Source organism: Sinohyriopsis cumingii, chromosome 3 (assembly GCF_028554795.1).
Source record: "Sinohyriopsis cumingii isolate HCF-2022 chromosome 3, ASM2855479v2, whole genome shotgun sequence".
In the NCBI taxonomy this organism is placed as follows: Eukaryota; Metazoa; Mollusca; class Bivalvia; order Unionida; family Unionidae; genus Sinohyriopsis; species Sinohyriopsis cumingii.
Genome location: NC_142963.1, coordinates 48,914,148 through 48,939,584, shown reverse-complemented (window position 1 = coordinate 48,939,584; position 25,437 = coordinate 48,914,148). Strand labels below are relative to the sequence as shown.

The 25,437-nt window shown below is 33.8% G+C and overlaps 1 protein-coding gene across 1 annotated transcript in view; it reads left to right on the top strand.

Moving 5' to 3' along the window:
- Nucleotides 1-3,933: 3,933 nt before the first annotated feature.
- LOC149802819 (neutral ceramidase B-like) overlaps nt 3,934-25,437 on the top strand; it is a 76,606-nt gene continuing 55,102 nt past the window's right edge. Inside the window, exons 1-6 of the mRNA XM_089952266.1 lie at nt 3,934-4,116; nt 8,777-8,926; nt 11,916-12,092; nt 14,094-14,221; nt 17,447-17,524; nt 24,802-24,922. Of these exons, the coding sequence (XP_089808392.1) occupies nt 3,979-4,116; nt 8,777-8,926; nt 11,916-12,092; nt 14,094-14,221; nt 17,447-17,524; nt 24,802-24,922 (792 nt within the window). The 5' untranslated portion in view covers nt 3,934-3,978. The remainder of the gene's footprint in view (nt 4,117-8,776; nt 8,927-11,915; nt 12,093-14,093; nt 14,222-17,446; nt 17,525-24,801; nt 24,923-25,437) is intronic.

Below are 25,437 nucleotides of genomic sequence, written 5' to 3'. Positions count from 1 at the left end.
TATTTCAGCTGTTTTTTCTTTCTTTAATTTTTTAATTCAGTTTTAGTGTGACCAGAACTGGTATAATGCAAGTTCATCCTTGTTTCATAAAACATCCGACCTGGTAATTTAAGAAATCTTATGGTGTACTTCTGTTACACTTAATGTTTGCAGAAAAGCTAGATACAGTAAAACATAAAGTTGACGAAAATATGTTTCTGCTATAACATACAACTCACGAAAATATGTTCATATTATAAACTAACGGAGAAGAGGGCACCAAAAAAAAAAAAAAAAATAACTAAAATTTCAGCTCTTTGTGCTTCGCTTTGTTCTACTGAGCTTAGAGGAGATTATTTTCTTTTGACCTTGTCAAAAAGGGGAACCTACCTCCATAGCCCATCGAAGTTCACCGGGATGGATAGCGAAGCAGCAATGAGCACGCATTGCATTTGACTTCTATGACTCCTTCTCTTGGTACATTGTTAAGGGGTCGCTTATTCAAGATCGGTGATTTCCTTGGGGTTTATTCAAATTCCCCACCATCAAAAACCTCATCAGGCAAGTTATATCTGAACGCTTTTGTATACGTAGGTAGTAAATGTGAAACCATACTATTTTTTTTAAAGAAAAAGAAGACAAAAAAGAAGCCGAATTATAAGTTGCATTCAGTAAATGTTAAAGTGCTCATCAAGTGTACAAACACAGACATTATGGCCATCAAGTGTACAAACACAGACATTATGGTCATTAAGTGTACAAACACAGACATTATGGTCATCAAGTGTACACACAGACATAATGTTCATCAAGTGTACAAACATAGACATTATGGTCATCAAGTGTACAAACACAGACGTTATATTAGCTTTTTGGTCCGAATCCAAAGCAGGATACATTTATCAAAGACATTGACACTACGTCCATATTTTATTATGAGCACACTATTAGCTTACTCAAAATAAAAAGATTCACGATGAACTGAAGAATAAACATTGGTGAATGTATTTATGCTACGTGCATATCGAACCAGAAAGTTGAACGAAGCACAGTTAGAACAGACCGGTAAGGCTGGATTAAAGGCGGAGCAAATAAGCGCTTGTCGTATGGCCCTTGCCATATGGAAATCTTTTTAACTTTTAATTTTTAATTTATTGTCTTTTAGGAGAAGAATTGAGAGATCATCATCATCATCAGTCTCATGACCTAGTGTGGTCGTTGAGGCACTGTGCTGCTGAACATCTGACCAGTTCCCTCCACTTGTCTCGATCATGTACCAATGCCTGTGTCTCCGCAAAACGTTTCCTTGTCCATTCTGTGATGTTGTCAGTCCACTTGTTTCTCTGTCTACCTCTCCTTCTGCCACCCTGGACGCTGCCCTGCAGGACTGTTGTGGATAGACTGTTGGCTCTAGTAACATGGCCATACCATTTCAGCTTTCACAGCTGGAGATTGCCTTTTTGGGGAAGTGTTATAATCAGTGACTGGGTCCATTGTGTTGGCCATTCACCCGTCTGCCAGATCTTGTTGCAGATTTTTTTTAGTAGCTCTTTCACTGATTCTCCCCATTCTTGATAAGTTCAGCTGGGATGTTGTCTACTCCAGCTGCCTTCCCATTCTTCAGTGCTCTTATTGCTGACTCCACCTCTTCTTTGAGAATGGGGAAGTCATCATCATTTGAGGAGTTTGGAACTTCAAGCACCTCTGGGTCTCCTGTGGACTGATGGGTGTAGAGTTCTTTGCAATACTCAGTCCATCTTTCTGCAATGTCACTCGCTTCTGTGAGGCATTTTCCATTTTTGTCTTGAATGGTACTGACTCTTGGTTGTTTCTGTCTGGTGAGGTCTTTCACAGTTTGGAATGCCTTTTTGCTGTTATTCTTTATCAGACTGTTCTCCATTTCTGTGCACTTTGTCCAATCCAATTTTCTTTTGCTTTACTCAAGTTTTTTCTGATATTCTTGTTTATTTTTCGGTACTTCAATGCCCCTGTTGTGTGTCTGGTGTTTTTTTAGTTCTCTTCGGGCATCACACAACTTCAGAATCTCTTCTGTAACCCAGGGTTTTTTCTTCGGGCGATGGAGGCCAATGATGTCCTTGGCAGCTGCTGTCATGACTGTGTTGAAGGTGTCTGTTATCACATTGAGAGAAGGTGCTTTTAAAAACTGTTCAAGGGCCTTCAAGCACCTAATTCCGGCGTTGCAGAACAGTATGGCTATATTATAGATATCCACTGTTTGTAGTACGAACAAGCTTTCAAAAAAAGAAGCTGACAATATGCTTTTTCACGATATAAAATTCAAAAGCGTGTATACAAACCCTCCACTGCGTGTTAGCTTTAGATAATGCATAAATAAAACACACCGTCGATCCTTTAAAGTATAACTGTTGGCAAAAAGGAGTATTTGAAAAGGGATGATATGTGATGACTTTGTTTCAAACATGATGAATCTCGTGGTATTTTCGGAATATAACAAGGAACACACACACACACACACACACAGACAGGCATGTTTAGTCACTGGTTAATTTGATCATCTTTTTATTCGCGCGTTCATTGGGAATTATGAACATGTTGAGTAAATAGACACGCCGACGTTTTGCTTTGGTGTCCTTTCGAGGAAAGCCAGGACCCCGTCCCCCACCCCCAGCACATTACACTCTTTCTGAAAAGAAAAATAGTATTACACAGTTCGTAAATCGGATTTTTTCTTCTTCATACGATCTGTTATTTGGCCGAGGCGAAAACTGGACTCACTTATTAAACCATCACGCAATAAGCTAAAACAGATCGGTCATCGCGTCGACTTGAAGTGGTACTACTAAACACCCCAAAGTCATGCAAAGTCACACAAAGTCAAACTAGTTCATGTAAAGTCAGACAAAGTCTGTTTATTTTTGCTTAATTTGTATATATTTGTACGCGTTGTGCTATATTAAACTTTATTTTAGCAATATTGAAATTAAAAAATTAAAATAAGCCTGTTTAAGTGACGTTTGAATGTAAAATTGCTACATACGCACCCTTAGTTGAGTCCCTTTGTTCTACTTATGTTGAAAATTATATATATATATATATATATATATATATATATATATATATATATATATATATATATATATATATATATCTGCCTTTGTTATAGTACTGATAACATTATTAAATACATACCTGTTACTTTACATTTTACATATACTTATATTAAATTTATGCAATAAATAACTTTCATGTGATAATTATTATTATTTTTATTCTCTCAACAAAATAATTTTTTAAAATAAAATTATTCAATCTGTCTGCTTTTATCATTCGCTGGGTCACATGACTGTCATGCAAGATCTGCCATTGTTCTGTTAAATATTTTTATTATACTTATGCAGTATAATACTGTTATAATGTCACTGTGTATATCTCAATAATACAGCTATTTGTAAACAACTAGTTAATGAACGTTTATTAACAACTGACGGCTTTGTCACAACGCGAAATAAATGGAGACAACTAAGGTTGAGTAAATACCAATTTTATCTTTCAGCCAACATTAAAACATCATTTTTTAAAACTTTTAACTACAATATTGTCAAAATAATGTTAATATGTACAAATAAAACAAAAATAAACAGGCTTCTTGCATGACTTAGTCTGACTTTGCGGTGTTTCGTAGGACCAGACTGAGGCGAGCTATGTAAGGGAGACAACCAACAATGGCTAATTAGGTCACGGTAAATCCGCGTTTGAAAGTAATAGTCACCAAACTTTTCTGCATCCTGAAAACATCGTGTGATTTAATACTCTTTTTGATATTCTGAGAATGTTTATTCAAATTAAAAGCAAGGTGTCTCATTGAAACAATTAAAGTCTATCCCTGATTTTTCACCGAAGCCCATGTACGCTCTAATTTTACCCATGGAAATTCCCTTGCTGCTCCGCATGATACCTACGCTCTATGACACTCCAAAGTTCAGAGGTCGGGTGTCACGTTCTCAACACCAATACAGAATGGCGGTCAGCATAGGGCTTGGTGTATTTCTGAAGTTTATTTTGCTCGTACAAGTTGGCGTTTGTGCAGATACTCCACATTATCAAGTGGGAGTAGGTCGAGCCGATATCACTGGGCCGGCTGCAGATGTTGACTTGGTAAATAGTTTTTACTGTCGGCCACACCGAAGGCGTATTATCACAAGCACTTGTTTCTGTCAGTAAAACAAGGAAAAACCACAACCCGCGTCTCCATTCATGTTGACAGTTATACCTTTTTTTTACTGACAGAAACGTTTAAATATGCCATGATGCCATTTACATGAAAATTTATCGAGTTGCAAGAAAGAATATTTTGTTCACTGTACTCGTGTTTTTTTTTCCTCCACAATAATTGTATTTCAGACGTCTCTTCTACAGGAAGAAAATAATCTTGTTCTAAGGTAGAGTGTATTTGGTCAAAATGGAAGCAATTAATTTTATGAACAAATGAGCAAATTTACAGATTTGATATGTCCTGCATTTTGTTAGAAGTGTGTGTGCGTGTCTGTTTTTGGATTTTTAATGTAGCTTTAACAATTTTTCAGTCACATTGCTATGATGCCTGCCTTGTGGCAGTTTATAATGATGTCTAGCACTGGGGCATCATGCCGCAAACATGTAGCATGTTGTCACACCCAATCACATTATCCTTACACCAGGCCAACCAATCTTAACACTGTCCCCTTAATGCTGAGTGCCAAGTGAGGCAGCTGCTAGTACCATTTTTTATAAGTCTTTGATATGACTCGGCCAGGGTTCGAACCCGCGACCCCCCTCATCCTTTGTTGAAAGTAAGGAAGTGGAGGAATATGTTAGTTGACATTGGTAATATAATAAATGAGTTACTGATGACCTAGAACATTGAAAAGCAAACCCCAAGCTTTTAAATTGATATAAATGATGAAGATCTCCCATAAATTATGACTGCAGTAATAAGAAATATTAGACAAAATGAACATTAAAACTTTCCAAAAACCACTAAAGAATTTTTTTGTATATTTGACATAAAGCATTCAGTCATAAAGATATATTAGCTTGATATTCCATTAAAAATGGCTGGCATCATTAAAAATTAAAAAAGTGTAATGGATTTTTCAGAAACTGCTGAAAAGAATTGGAACAAATATGAAAGACTCAAGCAACCAGGCAAAAATGGTTTTCATTTAGCTAGGAAAGATGCTGACCCACCAAAGAAAGTGTCAGTCATTTAAAAAATAATATCTTGAAGTGACTTATTCTCAGTAATTGCTCAAAAGAATCTGGCCAACTTTGACGTAGAGGATCCTGGCATAAAGATCCTTCAGTATGCTGATAATGATAGTTTATTCCATAATTCCTACCTCAGGCTCATAATACAAAATGGGCCCAGAGTGGTCTAAAGCGCTCTTCGTTACAAATCACTGCCATCTCACCTCTGTCTGCGTGGGTTCGAGTCTAGCATTCGGCAAATGTTGGTATGTGAGAAAGCTTGCCAGTAGCTTCTTGCAGGTCATTGGTTCTTCCCAGGGTTTTCCCAGGTTCTTCCTCCACCATAAATCACATAGCCTATCGTGTGCTGAAAAATGGTGTTAAACCACACAACAATAACTACAACATAATACAATATATTAATGACTCTACATTCAGTAGCACTTTAAAATGTTTATAATGAGTATTGGAGATTCACAATGTACATTGCTAGTCATGCACCATAGTCTGATACCATTTGTTTAAAGTAATTATAAAAGGAACGACGTTCTTAGCATCTTGTGAAATCCAGATTATTCCAACTTCATCACTCCATTGGTTTTGATAATAAATTCTTTTACATAAATATCCGAATTTACACAATATGCCTCATTAAGAAATTTAGCATCATGTAAAGAGATTTGTGGTACCTATGCTATGGTTATCTATGTTCAGTAATTTGCATAGTGTGTGTGTGTGTCTGTGTGTGTGTGTGTGTGTGTCTATCTGTGTATGTGTGCGTGTGTTTTAAACACATTTAGAAGTCTGCCATATTTAATAGATGTACAAAATTGCTTCCACTGTACATGTATATGAAACATCTAAAAATGTAAAGATGTTTGCAAGTATGATATTGTGTCATAATATTTACATCCCTATACTTTAGCTCCATAGCGTGATACTGGCCTTACCATAGTATCTAAGATTTGAATATACCATGGTATTCAAAGTTTCCAGAATTTTTCAAGCATTAGAATCAAGAAAATTGTCCTTTTTGGTTGCGAAACTTATGCAGTTCAAGTCCTTGTCTATTTTAGTTTGGGTGTAATAAGTTACAATGATATAATTCCTCTGTTTTCTCATTGTTAATGTCATTATTCATATTCTTTCAGTGATTCACTATTTCAGAAGACAGTTATCTTGGTTTTATTGATGTCGACTTTCGTACCCATAATTAAACAAAACAACTTTATTACTTGCATTTGTTTTTGTTATCTTATTACTGTGTAAATTTGCTTCATCATTTGCATATGATTGACTCAGAATATCAGGTGTGTTGTTAATAATACTTCTTGGATAATGTTCCTGCAACCTAGACATTAAATTATTTGTAAATAGTACAAATAAGGCAAGGGAAATAATAGACAATAGTGGCAGGTGCATAATTAACTACGAAATAACCCATTAATCCTTTATTAGCATGTGCAGATGACCTCATTGAACTTTATATAATATAAGATTCATAAGTGCTTCCCTCATATTCCTTTAGAGTGAAGGCTACTCCACAATTTATCAGATAGACTATTAAATGCTTTTGAAAAATCTACAAACAATTAAATCTATTCATGGCCTTGTGATTTCTTTTGTGCCATTGAATGTCACATACAGATATTGTCTATTGTTCAGAAACACCAAGAAATATCTGTGATTAATTAGTAGCATTATTATCCTATGCCAACTGAATGAGTCTTCATACACGTATTGAACTGAAGATTTTACAGCTAACATTGATAAGGGAGATAATCCTATATCTTTCAGGATCAGTATTAAACCCACTCATGTAGAATGGACAAATTATGCTTTTACTTCAGGAAATCAGATATATACTTTGATGGAAAATTTCATTAAAAGTAGTTTTAGGACATGTATTATTTCTGAGAATGTATATGCATTTAAAGAACTCTGACCCCCAGTCATCAGGATCAATACTTTTTAAGTTTTCAACATAAGTATAATGATCAGGGCTTTCCTTATCAGCCAGGAGCCAGGCAATTTACCTGGATAGTTTTGCTTTATACCTGGCTACTTAAAAAAAAAACAATCAATTTCCCCATTGAGTGTGTTCTCCAAATCCTCTGTCTCCTTTGGTAATTCACCCTCCAACTTTAAATCTAATGGAAGGCCCTGCTGATGTGTATGTGCCATGAAAAATGGACAAAGATACAAAATATAAAGAAATTTTGTAACATCTGTTTTCATAACATATATAATATCCAAGGAATACATGTAAGAAGAAATTTCTCCTGACTCTGATTTATTGGCCAGCTGCTCATGCATTTGGCTGTGAGGTAAGTGTCAGGCACATGAGCAGTTTTAGGTCTGTTTGGGTCTCTTGTTATTAGATTGCATTCTGATAATCCAGTGTTAATTGATATGTGCGGTTGAATGTTGACTTCAGTGCAGATTTTCAGTGATCATGGTGTGATGTGTTTTATCACATATAAGCAAGATAATGTCTTGGGATTATTAATTATTTTAGTGTGTTGATCACATCTAATTGACCTTGGCATTTATACTCTGCACTGTGTGTAGTGTTATAAGTATAAACTGACTTTAAGGACAAAATGTTAGCTTATCCCAAAGTGTTTATTTTATCATTAACTTTAAGCTCCCAGAACAATCATTGCACATGTTCAAAACTGCTGTGTAAAATTTAATTGGCACATGCTTTATTTGTACTTTGCAGTGACCTGAGTCACCAGTTGTCATAAAATATTTTAGGTGATGATTTATTTTGAGTAAAATTAAAACATTTTTGGTGATTGAAAATTTGAAGTTATTTTGTCCCATTGGCAGCCAGTTCACAGTGCAAAGTCGCTGCTGACTGCTAGTCTAAAGTATTCTCAAGGTTGAATGAATGACAACAAAGATATTGCAAATATTCATGATTTAGCAAAGTCATGAAGTATTTATTTGCTTGAAAATAACATAATTCAGAGAAAGAAGAGATTATGAGATAAAACGTTGGTACCAGTGGAAAATGTGAAAAGTGTATTGTTTAAAGATAGAAAGATCCTGAACAGAAATTTTTAAGATGCAGCTCATTTTCTTGCAAAATCAATACTTGTACTTCAATACATCAATGTATGTTTTATAGCCAGACTTGGTGGGTACATGAGAAAGCATGCCAGTAGTTTCTTGTGGATTAGTGGTTCTTCCTGTGGTTTCCCAGGGTTCTTCCTCCACCATTGATACTGGCTGCCACGTATAGCCTGTTTTGTGCTGTAAGATGATGTTAAACCCTACAACAACAACAACATAGCCAGACTTGGGAACTTAACTTGAAAATTGTTGGTGCCAACCTTGTGAATGCGCAGTGAAATTTTCAGCCTGAAAAATGTTGGTACCAACCTTGTACATGTGTGGTGAAATGTTCAACAAGAGGGCAGCAATGTAACATCTATTTCCAGCAGAAAGACAGTCAAATAAATGTTTGGTATCTGTATTATCATTGTTTTCGTTGCAACAATAAAAAGAAAAGAAAGTTTTTAAATAATGTCTTTTTTTTTCTTCTTTCATTTTTCTTTCAATTTTGAATTTGTACCTTCAGATGGGTTATGCCAACCCCAGTCAAACTTCCAGGGGTATCCATCTCAGGCAGTTTGCCAGGGCATTTATTATTGCTGATCTGGAGAAGGCCAATCGTGTGGTGTTTGTCAACACAGATGCTTGTATGATTTCCCAGATTATAAAGCTTGAGGTAAGTATTTGCCCCCATACAATTCTAGCCCATATATGGAAAACTCAATGTATGCAAAACATTTTCATTTGTGATGTCATAATGTGTTTCTATACATCATACACCAAGCTTTAAATAAATAAGGAAAAACCATGTGCAGATAACCACATAACAGTGGTCAATGTTAAATTTGAAAGAAATAAATATATTTAATATATTCAGAGTTAAAGAAAATGAGAAAAAAAATCCTTGCACAGGAATAAAACTAAATTGTTGATAGCAAGCTGTATTTAAATAGTTATTCCTCCTTTACAAGAAGAGTACTAAAGAGGAATAAATCTTGCTGGAATAAATTTAGAAGGCATTTCTTTTGAAAACCTATATTGGAAGGGCAATATTGTCTTATTATGACTGAGAACAAATAAAATTTAGTAAATGATTGCTTGTCATCAGTTTCGCTTCCTAATATTTATGAAATACTGTCTTACTCAGTTATAAGTCAGGTTCTACTGCAAACTACACAGACCCAGATCTGCCATTTCATAATGCATCAGCAAATCTGGGTCTGTTCAATTTGTTAGGACTAATTAGCAGAACATATGTGTAAACCCTGATCTGCAGGTTCATTATGTAACAGCTAATCAGGGTCTGTTTTATTTGCAGTTGGATCCGACTTATAAATGAGTAGATGTGGTAGACTGTCCCATGCATAAAGTTCATTAATGATGAAAATATATTTTTATTTTATGATCATTGTAATATACTGGTACCTTACTATTTACTTTATTTAGGGTTGTTAAAGCCATTTCTTTATTTCATCAATTGTTTTTGATATTTTTCATTTTATAAAAACATTTACTCATTAAAATAATAACATTGGGATTTACATTATCACCTATAGTATTTACATACCTTCCAGTTTGTTTGTATCTCCATAGCACTGTTAAAAACCCAGAACATCAAGAATATAAAAAATGCATGAAACATAGTCCTTTCATTCAGTGTATAATTTCTAACCTGATTGTTACCATGTGACCCCTAACATTGTCATCTGTCATCTTGGTCGTGTTTTAGACCAAACAGATTTTGTCACTGTAAAGAACCATTGAGACTGCTCACTGTCCTTTTCTGGTTGCTAGGCCAGTCGTTTTTCAGGAAAAACTAATCTGCATCCAGTATTTGCAACGTCTTGTGTTAATATTTATGAAAAGAATGGAATAAAATAAAAAAGTGTAACTCTTACACAAAATTTGTTTTAAAGGCTGTAGCTCCCAAAGTTATGGAAATTGAAGGAATCACTCAGTCAAAGAGGGTGAACTACATCACATTGGTTGTCAAAAAATGGACCGGCTGATGCATATATGACGCTGTGTTAGTAATAAACTCTCGTTTGGTTTGAGGCGTGCAGAAGATGCTAGTTTTATGGATCCCTTGGTGACAGTCAGGTTCGATATTATAAATTGATGACTGACATGACTAAGTCTTGCACATTTTTTATATCCTTGATTTTTTCATTTTAAATTAGTAGGGGGCTATATTTAAACAGGATGGCAAGTGATCACTATAGATCATGACACCATAATCTGGTACAACCATATACAATATTTATTCCAAGATAAATAATCCCTGAGGGTGGTGGATCCAACCTTTTTGAATTGGGAAGTGGCATGTAATAATAATAATAATAATAATAATAATAATAATAATAGAAATGACTTTATTTAAAGAGGGTGTGCTTATTGTTTCAGATAATGTAGCTTTCCTAAGTAGGAGTTTGGCAAAACCTTTGTAGAATGGGGGGATGTGCTTATAATCAAGCTGCTGTTGGTTTATCATGGGCTTGTCATTAAACTTCCATGGGTTATCATGGGTGTATCATCAGGTTCCCGTTTGTTTATTCAAGAACATATCATCAGACTCATGTTGATTTATCATGGGCTTTTCATCAAGCTTCCATGGTTTCTCGTGGGATTATCATGAGGTTTCCATTTGTTTATCATGGGCATATCATCAAGCTTCCATTATGTTATCATGGGTATATCATTAAGTTATCATGGGTTTATCATCAAGCTTCCATAGGTTTACCGCAGAATCATCATCAAACTTCCACAGGTTTTTCATGGGCATATCATCAAGCTTCCATGGGTTATCATGGGTTTATCATTAAAGGTTTTAATTGATTTATTATGGGCATCGAACATTTGTGAGTTATTTTGGGCACATCATTAAAATTCCATGGAGATATCATGATCTTATCATCAAGCTTCCACTGGTTTATCATGATCTTATCAAACTTCAATGGGTTTATCATGGGCTTATGATCAAGCTTCCACTGGTTTATCATGATCTTAACATCAAGATTCCATGGGTTTATCATGGTCTTATCATCAAGCTTCCACTGGTTTATCATGGTCTTATCATCAAGCTTCCACTGGTTTATCATGATCTTATCATCAAGCTTCCATTAGTTTATCATGATCTTATCATCAAGCTTCCACTGGTTTATCATGATCTTATCATCATACTTCAATGGTTCATCATGGGCTTATCATCAAGCTTCTACTAGTTTATCATGATCTTGTCATCAAGATTCCATGGCTTTATCATGATCTTATCATCAAACTTGAATCAGTTTATCATTGGCTTATCATCAAGTTTCCATGGGTTTATCATGATCTTGACATCGAGATTCCATGGGTTTATCATGATCTTATCATCAAACTTCAATCAGTTTATCATGGGCTTGTCATCAAGCTTCCATGGGTTTATCAGGGGAGAATTAAAAGTATATTAAATATAATATGCTTGTACTATTAGTGGATAGACACTGTTTGCAGTCTAATCAACAATGTGTCACTTTGAGTTATTTAAATATTTGTACTGAAAAACAGACATGTTGACAAATGTTTTGATTTTGTGGAGGTGAAAACAGTTTGCAATTTAGGCAGTCACAACAGTGTAATAATATAGTGAAATAGAATATCTGTGATCTCACTGGAATACTTTTCAGGTTGTAAAGCAGCTGAAAGAGATTTATGGTGATTTGTATAATGAGAGGAACTTGTGTATCAGTGGGACCCACACCCACTCTGGGCCTGGGGGCTTCCATCAGTACATCCTCTTTGACATCACTTCCTTGGGCTTTGTCAAGGAGAGCTATGAAGCTTTGGTCTATGGCATTGTTGAGGTATGCACATTTAATTTATTATTTTTGTTTATGTTTTAGGTTCATTGTTCTAGTCTCTTTCTTTTATGGCAAATGGACAACGGTAAGGGGGTGATGACATTAGATAGAAACAGAAATAGAAATTCAAACACACAAGGGTAAGCAGCAAGTGTTATCAGCTTTCCTGTTAAGTATATGAGAGGATATCCAGAAATGTCATAAATATTTAGATTAAATACAAAGAAGTGTACATGTATTTTAACAACAGGAGAGATTTTGGAATGAGAGAATTACTTAAAATCAGCAGATTTTTCTAAACTGCTGGGGTTCAAAGCCAAATTAGCTGAGGGAAATTTCTGGCCACTGGGTTAAGGAATGTTCCCATTTAACTTTAGCTCTGCTGGTCATTGACCAAGAGAGCTTACCAGATGGGCTTGATGATGTCTGTCTGTTCATTACCTCAAGTTTGTTATCCTTCTAAAGTTCTCTTCAAGCTTACCCTGTTTGTATAAACTGCTTGTAAAGCTTGAAAATGATACCCCTACAAACTGTATCAAACGTATGTAGGAATGAGAGAGAAATAGGCATCACATGTTTTATGGCATTGGTTGTGGTGGTGGTTTTAGTGGCAGCAAAATGTGGCACACATATATAGGAATGAGAGAATAATAGAATCCATCTAATGCTTTGGTGTGGGATAAAGAAATCCATCCTGAGGGTAAAAATTTGTTGGGAAGAATGAGGCTTCTTATTTGTGGGATAAGGAAATCCAACCCATGGGTAAAAATTTGTTGGTATGAATGAGGCTTCGGTTTTGTGAGATAAGGAAATCCAAAAATTTGTTGGGAAGAATGAGGCTTCTTATTTGTGGGATAAGGAAATCCAACCCATGGGTAAAAATTTGTTGGTATGAATGAGGCTTCGGTTTTGTGAGATAAGGAAATCCAACCACAGGGTCAAAAATTTGTTGGCAAGAATGAGGCTTTATTTTGTGGGATAAGGAAATCCAACCCAAGGGTCAAAATTTGTTGGGAAGAATGAGGCTTCTTTCTTGTGGGATAAGGAAATCCAACCCAAGGGTAAAAAATTTTTGGTATGAATGAGGCTTCCGTTTTATGGGATAAGGAAATCCAACCACAGGGTGAAAAATTTGTTGGCAAGAATGAGGCTTTATTTTGTGGGATAAGGAAATCCAACCCAAGGGTCAAAATTTGTTGGCAAGAATGAGGCTTCTTTTTTTGTGGGATAAGGAAATCCAACCCAAGGGTAAAAATTTGTTGGTATGAATGAAGCATTACATATGAAGAATTGTTTTTCAGTAATTTATCTGTCCAACATAGGGTTGGAAATAAAGATGGCATATATTGTTGATATGGATATAGCTTTGAATATTCAGTTTCTTTCCTAAATGTTGTTATCTTTGGAAAGACTAAAAAGTTTAGTTTATAGGAAAGAATTTCTTGTAAACAGTGTTTACTGTTTATAGAATTACAAAATGTGTCTTTTAAATAATAAAACTACTAGAAAGCATAGGCACAATGATGTAGTCTTTCGTGTCAATCAGTGCACAAATGTGGGATAGTTGTATCCAACATGATTTTCCCACACAGCATAGTGTATCACATATATGGGACTGAGAGAAATAGGTATATTTTCTTTTTATGGCATTGTCATTGTTGTTTTTGGCATAAGTATCCATGTTAAGTGTTTGCATTTAGTTCAATTTTATCATGGATGGTACTACTTATTAGTTGTAAGAGTAGGTCATATTGACCTACATTTTATGGTTAAGTGATTATATAATTTTTTGTATTTGGCTCAGTCTTACTGGCACTGTTATGTGTATTGTGACAGTCATTAAATTTGTTGGATGCATTTGAGGGATAATTCCCACTGCATGGAAAGATAGATCACATTGTCATACTTTCCCTGCTTTAATGACTTTGCAGAATTCATGGATATTGCTATAACTGAGCAGGCGAGACATAGCATTGTGTGGAATTCTTATCTGTATTTTTACAGAGCATACGACAGGCTCATGAATCTATGCGACCTGCCAATATCTTGATGAATCAGGGTGATCTTCTGGAGAGTAACATTAACCGCAGCCCCAGTGCATACCTCAACAACCCAGAAGAGGAAAGGAAAAGGTGAGTGCATTTACTAGCTTTTATCATGATATAACTGCAGTCCATAAATAGTTATAGTTTAAAGAAACTGCTAAAACACACACCTTTAATTTTACAGAATATTCATGTCCAATGAAAACACAATTAACATGTCTATCAAAATCTTTCACTTACCCAAGGCTGCCAGGCCTGTAATTGTAGAACCAAAGAACAAGTGATCTGCATCCAAGAGGACCTTGTGAAGAGACTTTTAGTAACCATTTACTTTTTACTGCTCAAAGTTGATATTGGTTTGGAAATTCTATGATATTTTTATATGGTTATATTATTTTTAATATTTATATTTTTATATGGTTATATTATTTTTAATATTTATATTTTTATATGGGGCGAAATGACGTGCAAAGATCGATTTTTTTTCAATTAGGAAACAATATCTTCTTGAAATACATAAATTTCCACAAAATTAAGAAATCCTTGCATAATGTTATGCCATTTGTGATGTCTTGGGGTGTTATTTCATGTGTTACATATGTGAAAATTATGATTATATTAATGCAAAAAATACAGTAGTTATGTGATTAAATGTGGTCATATTTTTGCAACCTGACATCTGATTTGGAATGAAAAAAATGTTCTCATCCTGAAGACAATATCACACATAGTTTGATATGGAATGATTAAAAACTACATTGCATGATTAACATATGTACTTGCTTATAAGACGAGTCCAACTTCAAACTGCAAAGACCAAGTATGCCATCACAAAATGCATTGGCAGATCTGGGTCTGTGCAGTTTGTAATCAGAAGAACAAAGAATGTAGACCCTGATCTGCAGGTGTATGATGCTATGTCAGATCAGGATCTTTTTTGTTTTGCAGTTTGACTTGACTTGTGAGTATATACGGTGCTTTAAAGGAGACTAGAAACAAAACTTTTCCTTTTATGTATGTAATTCTCTACAAATTTTAATTGGACTGTAATGTTTATAAATTAAATATCGCAGGCGGGTATTGATTATATTGCGTGGAAGATACCACAATTCCGTAAATGGCCGAGTTTTTCCGAGCTTTGATGAGGCGACAGATTACATGGTCCTGTGATGCAATACTAGCCAGTCCTCAAATACAAACATATACATGGCGAGCGAGACAGACAGGAGGACAAGATCTGGGTTGCTAATTCAAAAGTTGAGTATGCTTCCGAATCATGCTCATAACTATATCTGTTGAATTGTGTCTTAACAATGTGATTAAGACCTGACAGCAGAAAAGTACAACACTAAGAAGGTGCTCATTTCATATTTTGGAATTTTAAAAAAAAGCAATGTAATTTTTAAATAAATACTTACACATCGTGTGCTGTGCAAAAATGTCATAAGGATTAAGTGATGGTGCCCAATGTAAAAATTAAAAGTTTACCACAATGCAATAAATTCATTTAAGAAGGATGAGGTTCAATCATATTATATGTAAATGACATATTCATTACCTACCCCTAACACACACACACACCACCACCACCACCGAAGGTATGATATCTTGAAAATATACATCCAACACTGAAATGCTGAGAGATAATACTGAATTCTGGGCGAAGAGACTAGAACGGGGACAAACTTGTCTACAATATGTAAACATCAGCATTGATTGGCAAATAAACGATGCCCTATTTTATTATAACAGTCCTTTTGACAAGATGAATAAATTGATAAGGATTAATTGTTAATTAGTCACACTGGCCTTATGCGTGTGTACTCAAGTCTAACCTTTAGCTATTATGCATTTTAGCCACAGCTGACCAGAATAAGATACAAAGGTCTTGTCCTTGGGGATAATAAGGCGTATCACAGGGAGAAATGGCGCGTCCCATGGGACGCTCGCACATTGGGGCAAGCGGTGGGGTCAATAGTAGCCTCCCCCCAATTTCTATTGTCAGCCAGTTAAAGTGAAACTTTGATTTTATAACTGACCTCTTTTCTTTTAGTTGCTGCTATTTAAACATCCCAAGGGACAGTTTTATATCAGTTCCAATCATTACAGATTACCGTTTATACATACTACGTGTAACAGGCATAGACTGAATTTTTTTTAATTTTTAACTTTAGTTTAAGATTACTGAAAATTTTGTTTTCTCGAAACATGACCATGTCAGGGGTTTAGAATATTATTTTTAGCAAAGCTTCCATTTGATTAAAATCAGATCTCAATTTCACCTAGGACAGAGGTGATTTGATTTCGATTGTGCTGTGTTAAGGTATGTATGTCAACATCTTGAAAATACATTTACTCATTTCATCAGCGCGATCAAAGTTTCCTCAGACAAACAATTTTTTTCCGACAAACCCGAAGGGCACCTAACTTTGAATACAGGATGGGCCCAAACTAAAATTAGAGGGGCCCCGGGTGTCTGGCTATCACATTTTTAGCACTGCTGGTGTAGATAAAAGATCTGTGTATTGATTGTTGCATTTTGTGGTCACTTTCTCGGCTTTCTGCCTATTTTCATAACTCACACGTTTAACACTTTTCCCAGGATTTAAAATATCCAACAGTATGTCTGGAACAGCGACAACTTTTAGTCTAGGCCTAGCATTTGCATATCCTAGAGCTGTCATTTTTTTCAGGATCGTTCTCCTAACATTCCTTTAGAAATGTAATGATCACAGAGTGCTTATGGTGTTGCTTTGAAATCGACTTGCTTGTTATAATGTATTCATACTTTCTTTATGCCTTTATCTTTGGAATAGAAAAAAAAATGTTGTCCACAGGCTTTTCTTAATGTGCTATTACACCCATAAGCAACACAAAACGGTATTGTCTTTTACTCTGGCAACTCTCATTTGGGGTGCTAGAGTCGCTACTGTGACATCACACCCCGAAAGTAACCGAATAGGCGCGGAAATTTTGCATACGAGGTCACGGAAATTCAGCTCCTAGAAGATATGCCAATATTTAAATATTGGCATTAAGGTCGCAGATGATACTTCAGAATCAGGTTTTCTTCTATAGTGATTTTATTATTTTTCTGTATTTCCACTGGTTTCTGGTCTCCTTTAAGCCATCAGCTATAATTAGTGGTTGTCTGTAGATGGGAACAGCATTGTTAGAATTCTTGATTCGTCCATTTAGAGCAGAGCTTGGTGGGTGAGGGCATTTATGAGTGGGTAGACCAACACTCAGGGAAGGTGTCAAGCGTGGGTTAATGTGCTGTAAAAAGAATTCTTGTATATATCTGTTTTACAGGTACCTTTATGATGTTGACAAGACAATGACTATCCTGAAGTTTGTTGATGAAAATGGCAAAGGTTTTGGTATGATAAGGTACAGTACATGTATATCATTGCTGTTGTTTGCAATATCATAAACTTAAAGGGTCTGCTTTGAATATTTTGAGAAATATGTAGAAGTGGGAGTTCGAATATCCATGAGGCAGAAGCTTCTTTAATTGGGAAGTACATGGGAGTGGAATCCACTACAACCCATGGAACTTACCTGCCTGCCTGTAGACAATGCAGAAAGCTCATTTACTATCTAAAGACTTATTCACTAAAATACATACTTGTCTTGTGAGAGATGAAAGATACGGTTCCAAGTAAAGAATACAATGAGAATATTCAGGTGCTTCACAAAATATAACAAGTTTAATGATTCCGTGATTTTTATAACCATTGTTGTGTGCGAGAGAGAGAGAAAGAGAGAGTGAGAGATCTGCTTGTAAAGAGACAAAAAGAAACAAATAACATATTAAGTTTTAGCTCATTCATGTGGAAGACATTAAAGTAATATGTAACATGATTGCATGGACAATTTATATAGTTATTTAAATAAAGAATACAAGAAATGCTATAATTTTTTATGTCATTACCCCATTCACTTTTTGAACAGTTTGCAGAAAATGTTTCAATACAATGAAATATACATAACACTATATCCAAGATACAACCTTTAGTACTTCTGCACCAAATATATTTGTACATGTGACACATTTTCTTAAGAAATGATAAGCAAGAGAAGCAGGTGTTTACTGAAGACCTACTATTTATAAGCAGGTGTTTTCCTTTACCTTAGACCTACTCTTTGTAAGTAGGTATTTACCTTTACCATAGACCTGCTGCTTGTAAGCAGGTGTTTAAATTTACCTTAGACCTACTCTTTGTAAGTAGGTGTTTACCTTTATCATAGACCTACTGTTTATAAGCAGGTGTTTATATTTACCTTAGACCTACTCTTTGTAAGTAGGTGTTTACCTTTATCATAGACCTACTGTTTATAAGCAGGTTTTTATATTTACCTCAGACGTACTCTTTGTTATTGTTGTTGTTGTGGGGTTTAATGCCATTTTTCAGCATACGATAGGCTATACATGGCGGCCAATATTAATGGTGGAGGAAGAACCCGGGAAAACCCCGGAAAGAACCACCGACCCACGAGAAGCTACTGGCAAGCTTTCTCACATACCCACAGTGGCTGAATCTTAAACTCGAACCGCCGCAGACAGAGGTGAGATGGCAGTGATCCGTAACGAAGAGCGCTTTAGACCACTCGGCCACTCGGGTCCCCCCTACTCTTTGTAAGTAGGTGTTTACCTTTACCATAGACCTACTGCTTGTAAGCAGACTCATCTAAGCACACTCAGCTTAATTCTTTTGTCAACAGCACAAATAAATATACATATGATTGATTTTTTGGTCATCTGACATATACTTATTGACTTTTTGGTCATCTGACATATACTTATTGACTTTTTGGTCATCTGACATATACTTATTGACTTTTTGGTCATCTGACATATACATGTACTTATGATTGATTTTTTGGTCATTTGACATACTTATTATTTATTTATTGTCATCTGACGTATACTTATGATCGAGGTTTTGGTCATCTGACATATTCTTATGATTGAATTTTGGTCATCTGACAAGTTAATTATTACTGAATGGTTGAGTGAAAGTGATGAAAAAGCATAATCACCTAAATATTTTCAGTAGGAGATAAACTTGTATGCTCTTTTTAGCTTGATGAAGATACCACTTCATTTAGTACAGTACATTGTTGCTGTCCACACAACAAATACTACAAAACCTTTCCTCGGTGTAACATAGATATTGTTATTTTATCAGTTTAGTTGCTAAATTGTCAATTTTTTTACAAGTTGTTCTTTATAAGAAGTTGGAATGAATGCAGATAAGGCATTTTGTTGCCAAAGAACATGTACAAAATATGTATTTAGAGAGGCTTTAGCAATTTACCTATCGCCACTTGTCAGTCGTGCTGATCAATCAAGCAGTCAGCTAGTGTAAATTAGACACACCTCCATGCAGTGCTTACATCTGCCATTTTCCTCTGACAAGCTGCTTGTGGCAATAATGAATTGATTATGATAAGTATTTACAATTTTTAGAATGATTTATTGATTTCTCAATCAATTAGAAGTTAGTTGGAGCCTTGTAATTCTGACTGTCAATATCCAGATCATCTAAATGGAGGAATTAGACATATTTCTTTCTCGAAACAAAACTTAGATTGATAAAGACTTTTTTTGGGGTCATGTGTATGATCAGTTGAATATGGAAACAATTGCTGGCAATAACAATATGTTTGTTTGCATAAATGTATGTAGGAAAGCATGTCCTGTCAATGGCTTGAAGGGGAAAAACATTGAATTGAATTTGAAAAAAAATATGTAAAATAAACGTTTCTAGAATGGGGGTGGAGAGCACCCCAACTTTTGGGCATTGATGTCTATTATTTTTCTTGAATAGGAAGCACTGAACCCCAAACTGCATTATTTTAAAATTTGAAAATTTACACTTTAATTTTGGCTTGTCCCCAAAGCAATAATTTATTGTCTCAATCTTTCAGACACTTGAGTGACTCTTTACTTTCTCACTGGGCTGAAGTAGGGGTGGCAGTACACAGATGTAAAAGATAAAGAAATACAATGTCATTTTCAATATCTATGGATGAAGCTACAGAAAAACAGTTTCTAGCATAGCTCATGTATCATTTTTGTATTATCTTAGTATATGATGCCGTGTTTTTTTAAATGGAATATATTCAAAAGATTTTCAAGATGCATGTTATTACATCCCTTGTACTTCATCATACATGTGCACTATAAATAAATAGTATAGTGTTTTAATTGCTATTAGCACTATAAATAAATAGTATAGTGTTTGTAATTGCTATTAGCACTATAAATAAGGAGTATAGTGTTTGTAGTTTCTATTAGCTCTATAAATAAATAGTATAGTGTTTTTAATTGCTATTAGCACTATAAATAAGTAGTACAGTGTTTGTAATTGCTATTAGCACTATAAATAAATAGTATAGTGTTTGTAATTGCTATTAGCACTATAAATAAGGAGTATAGTGTTTGTAGTTTCTATTAGCACTATAAATAAATAGTATAGTGTTTTTAATTGCTATTAGCACTATAAATAAGTAGTACAGTGTTTGTAATTGCTATTAGTGCTATAAATAAATAGTATAGTGTTTGTAATTGCTATTAGCACTATAAATAAGGAGTATAGTGTTTGTAGTTTCTATTAGCACTATAAATAAATAGTATAGTTTTTAATTGCTATTAGCACTATAAATAAGTAGTACAGTGTTTGTAATTGCTATTAGCACTATAAATAAATAGTATAGTGTTTGTAATTGCTATTAGCACTATAAATAAGGAGTATAGTGTTTGTAGTTTCTATTAGCACTATAAATAAATAGTATAGTGTTTCTAATTGCTATTAGTACTATGAATAAGTAGTACAGTGTTTGTAATTGCTATTAGCACTATAAATAAATAGTATAGTGTTTGTAATTGCTATTAGCACTATAAATAAGGAGTATAGTGTTTGTAATTGCTATTAGCACTATAAATAAGGAGTATAGTGTTTGTAGTTTCTATTAGCACTATAAATAAATAGTATAGTGTTTCTAATTGCTATTAGTACTATGAATAAGTAATACAGTGTTTGTAATTGCTATTAGCACTATAAATAAATAGTATAGTGTTTGTAATTGCTATTAGCACTATAAATAAGGAGTATAGTGTTTGTAGTTTCTATTAGCTCTATAAATAAATAGTATAGTGTTTCTAATTGCTATTAGTACTATGAATAAGTAGTAGTGTTTGTAATTGCTATTAGCACTATAAATAAATAGTATAGTGTTTGTAATTGCTATTAGCACTATAAATAAGGAGTATAGTGTTTGTAGTTTCTATTAGCACTATAAATAAATAGTATAGTGTTTCTAATTGCTATTAGCACTATAAATAAGTATTATAGTATTTGTAGTTGCTATTAGCACTATAAATAAATAGTATAGTGTTTGTAATTGCTATTAGCACTATAAATAAATAGTTGTAATTGCTTTTAGCACTATAAATAAATAATATAATGTTTGTAATTGCTATTAGCACTTTAAAGAAATAGTGTAGTGTTTGTAATTGCTATTAGCACTATAAATAAATAGTATGGTGTTTGTAATTCTTATTAGCACTATAAAGAAATAGTATAGTGTTTGTAATTGCTGTTAGCACTATATAAAAGGAGTATAGTGTTTGTAGTTGCTATTAGCACTATAAATAAATAATATAGTGTTTCTAATTTCTATTAGCACTATAATAAGTAGTATAGTATTTGTAATTGCTATTAGCACTATAAAGAAATAGTAGTGTTTGTAATTGCTATTAGGACTATAAATAAGGAGTATAGTGTTCTTAGTTGCTATTAGCACTATAAATAAATAGTATAGTGTTTGTAATTGCTATTAGCACTATAAATAAATAGTATAGTGTTTATAATTGCTATTAGCACTATAAAGAAATAGTATAGTGTTTGTAATTGCTATTAGGACTATAAATAAGGAGTATAGTGTTTGTAGTTGCCATTAGCACTATAAATAAATAGTATAGTGTTTGTAATTGCTATTAGCACTATAAAGAAATAGAATAGTTTTTGTAATTGCTATTAGCACTATAAAGAAATAGTATAGTGTTTGAAATTGCTATTAGCACTATAAATAAATAGTATAGTGTTTGTAAAAATTATTATTGCCCCATGTGTCTCTGACATTTGTTCAGTTTGATCAAGTTAATTATGCTGTTTACTTGATACAGACATTTCAAATCTTATCTAAAAGTCAAATGCAATAAATGATAACTATCTTACATGAATATCTTTATGCACTACTGTAGCAAATTAATAACCAGTAAAACAAGCACTTTTATCAAATAACATTATTTTGAGAAAGAACATTGAAGTTGCAGCTTAATGCAGAACAGCATGTAAATTTCCACATGACGGTATGTATATCCTGGTAAATATATGTTGGTAATCAGAAGGGATTTGCATTGTAGCTGGGCAGTTTTTCTGATGTATGCTTTATTATAGAATTGGATGGGAAGATATCAAAGAAATTTTTAAAAAAACATATTTTTTCTGTGTTATACCTGTTTTGTATGTACCCCTACCTAGGCCATTCATAAATACCATAGACAATGTTACTGCTATATTGTTTGTATCCTGGAGTCTTCAGTATTGTGTGACTTAAGCATTTACTTTTTCAGAAGTATACTCCTGTCCTAGAGATAACTCATTTAATTTGAAACATTATTTAAATTTAGAAAAGCATGCATATCAAATGACGTAGCACATAGAAAAAAGTTTATAGAAAAAATGACAAAGAAATTTAATTTTGCATTTTTAAAGCTTTTCTTTACTTTCTCATAATTTGGTGTTTTTTGGGGTGACAGATTTGTCTCCGAATCTGAAAGAATCAAATTGGGAAAAATTAAAATGTTATTGTAATAAAATTGTTTACTTGTAATAAAACAAAATATTAGATTAAGCATATGACCTATATTTTAAAACTTAATTAGCAGAGTGACTATGCAGAAACAAAATCCTTGAATGTACTGATTTTGGAACTTCAAAATTGTTTTGCTCCTACATAATTTATTTCTCCAGAAGCACAAATAATCAGAGACACAAGAAATAAATTTACAGGAGAAAGTTTCAATTTCAATTTGTTATCATTCTGATCATTGTCAAATGAATTTTTAAAAAATTAAATTGGTCAAAATAAGCTAAATATCAAGATTCTCTTTAAAGATGATTGAAAATTTTCTGTCAAAGTAAAATGGCTTATTTGTCGAGAGAAAATCCTAATATTTTGACTTAAATAAGAAAAATGTATCAGATGCTGATTTAACTATGAAATATATTATAATAGTATATGTTTCATGTAAATGTGTACCAGTGATAATAACAAGAACCACCTCTAAACAGTAATAATGGCATATCCAAAAATATAATTTTATAAGACTGTACACTATTTTAAGCAGTGTTACTGAATCGGTCATTAGTTGTGAGTCACATTGCCATCACATGTTGAGTGGCAGACTGGATGCCTATTATAGCAGGAAGTTCATTTGTCCCATCAGAATAGTTAGGATGGATTTTTATAAGGACTTACTGATTGGGATAAAAGAGAATTAGTGAATTGGAGCTTTTTCATGATATTTATCTTTGTTTCATTTCACAACTGATAATGATAGGATTTTCGACACATGTTTCTGTCTGTGTGACTTGGTGATGATAAGTGCAAACAAATGATGTGGTTGTGACATCATTGAGAGATGCATTTTCTTGAGAATCGGGAATTGTTGACACTTCCTCAAAATAGGGTAGCATCAAAATAAGATGTGGGAAGATACAGCTAAAGGTCAGAAAATGACACCTGCCATAGTTTGGTTTATCATCTTGGCTTTTCTTTTGTTTAGTGTGTCTTCTCATGGGGTGGGTGCAGTAAAATCATTGAGGGATCTCAAGTGACTAAGTACCACCACAGAAATTGTCCATTGTAGTTCATTTGCATGACGGGTCCTGAGACATTGAGCTATGTAACAGTCTTTATGTTTTCTATATTAGGTTAACTGGTATTTTGCAAAAGAATTATCAACTTCCTGATAACCTTACTTGTTCAGTTTAGTTACCTCTGAATACCTGTTAAACTAATTGATAATTCTACATGGAAGTGTCTGCTCAATAACTTACACCATAAAGCAGTGCAAACTCTGTTAATGAGATGCAATACTTTTGTGCTGAACTCCCTTCATTCTCTGCTCCTATGCTTCACGTCTGATTTCAAACAAAAATTGTAAACCTTAAGCAGTATGTAACCGTGATTCTTGCTCAGTGTTTAAGACCATTATGTGTTCTCTGTAAGCAGATAAAAGTAAGTGTCTGCATTACACAAGGAAGAAGTTTCCAATAAATTTATACAAGTAATATTTTATTTAAAATTGGACTTAAGTTTTCAGGTGAAAATTAATGAGGGCCTGAAGAGTGGAGTCACTAAATATTCATAACCCAGATTTGATATGTTCTTTAGTTAGTTTGCTGTTTACTGCACCAATTACATTTTGGTTCATGAATTTTATTGGATTATCCACCATCATTAGCCAGGTTGAAAATCAAATGTACTGGTAGTATTCTCACTAGAGGATGAATAGTGATTAAATGGTTTATTTCGTCATATTTATTTCTCTAATTGCATTTTTTTAAAAATCAAATTTGTATTTCCTGTAGTTGGTTTGCTGTTCACTGTACCAGTATGAACAATACTAATCACTTGATCAGCAGTGATAACAAGGGATATGCTGAACTCCTGTTTGAAATGGAAATGAACTCTGGAGCTTGGCCAGGGGAGGTAATTTATCTTGCTTTATATAATTAATTGAAACCTCCCATTCCCATCTTCATTTTCTTCTAATTGTGTTCCTTTCAAATATAGCATGCTGCGTAATTATTTGCACTATAATTCTTTTTTTTTAATTTCAAAATTGAATAAAAATTAGATGAAATATTGTTTGTGCATCATCCTTTTGTATCAGAAATCTCATAATTTGTTAGCTGGCATTTGTAGAGTCATAACACACTTCTATTCTACAACTTATTATGACTCTATGGTCTTAAAGTAAGTAATAGAAAAGACTGTGAAGTTTCAACAATAATTTATTTCCCTAGAATACAAAGTGAAAATGTTGGAAAAAAGGACTTACAGTATTTCAAATTAAATCCCAAATAATCCTATAATTACAGACGAGTTCTAATGAGTAAAGTTTTGAATAAACTTTAGTGGAAGTCCAAATTAAATCCAATGCTGGAAGTGTTGTCTGTGGTGGACCATGCCAGCAGTCTTTTGTTGGATCGCAATAATACAAT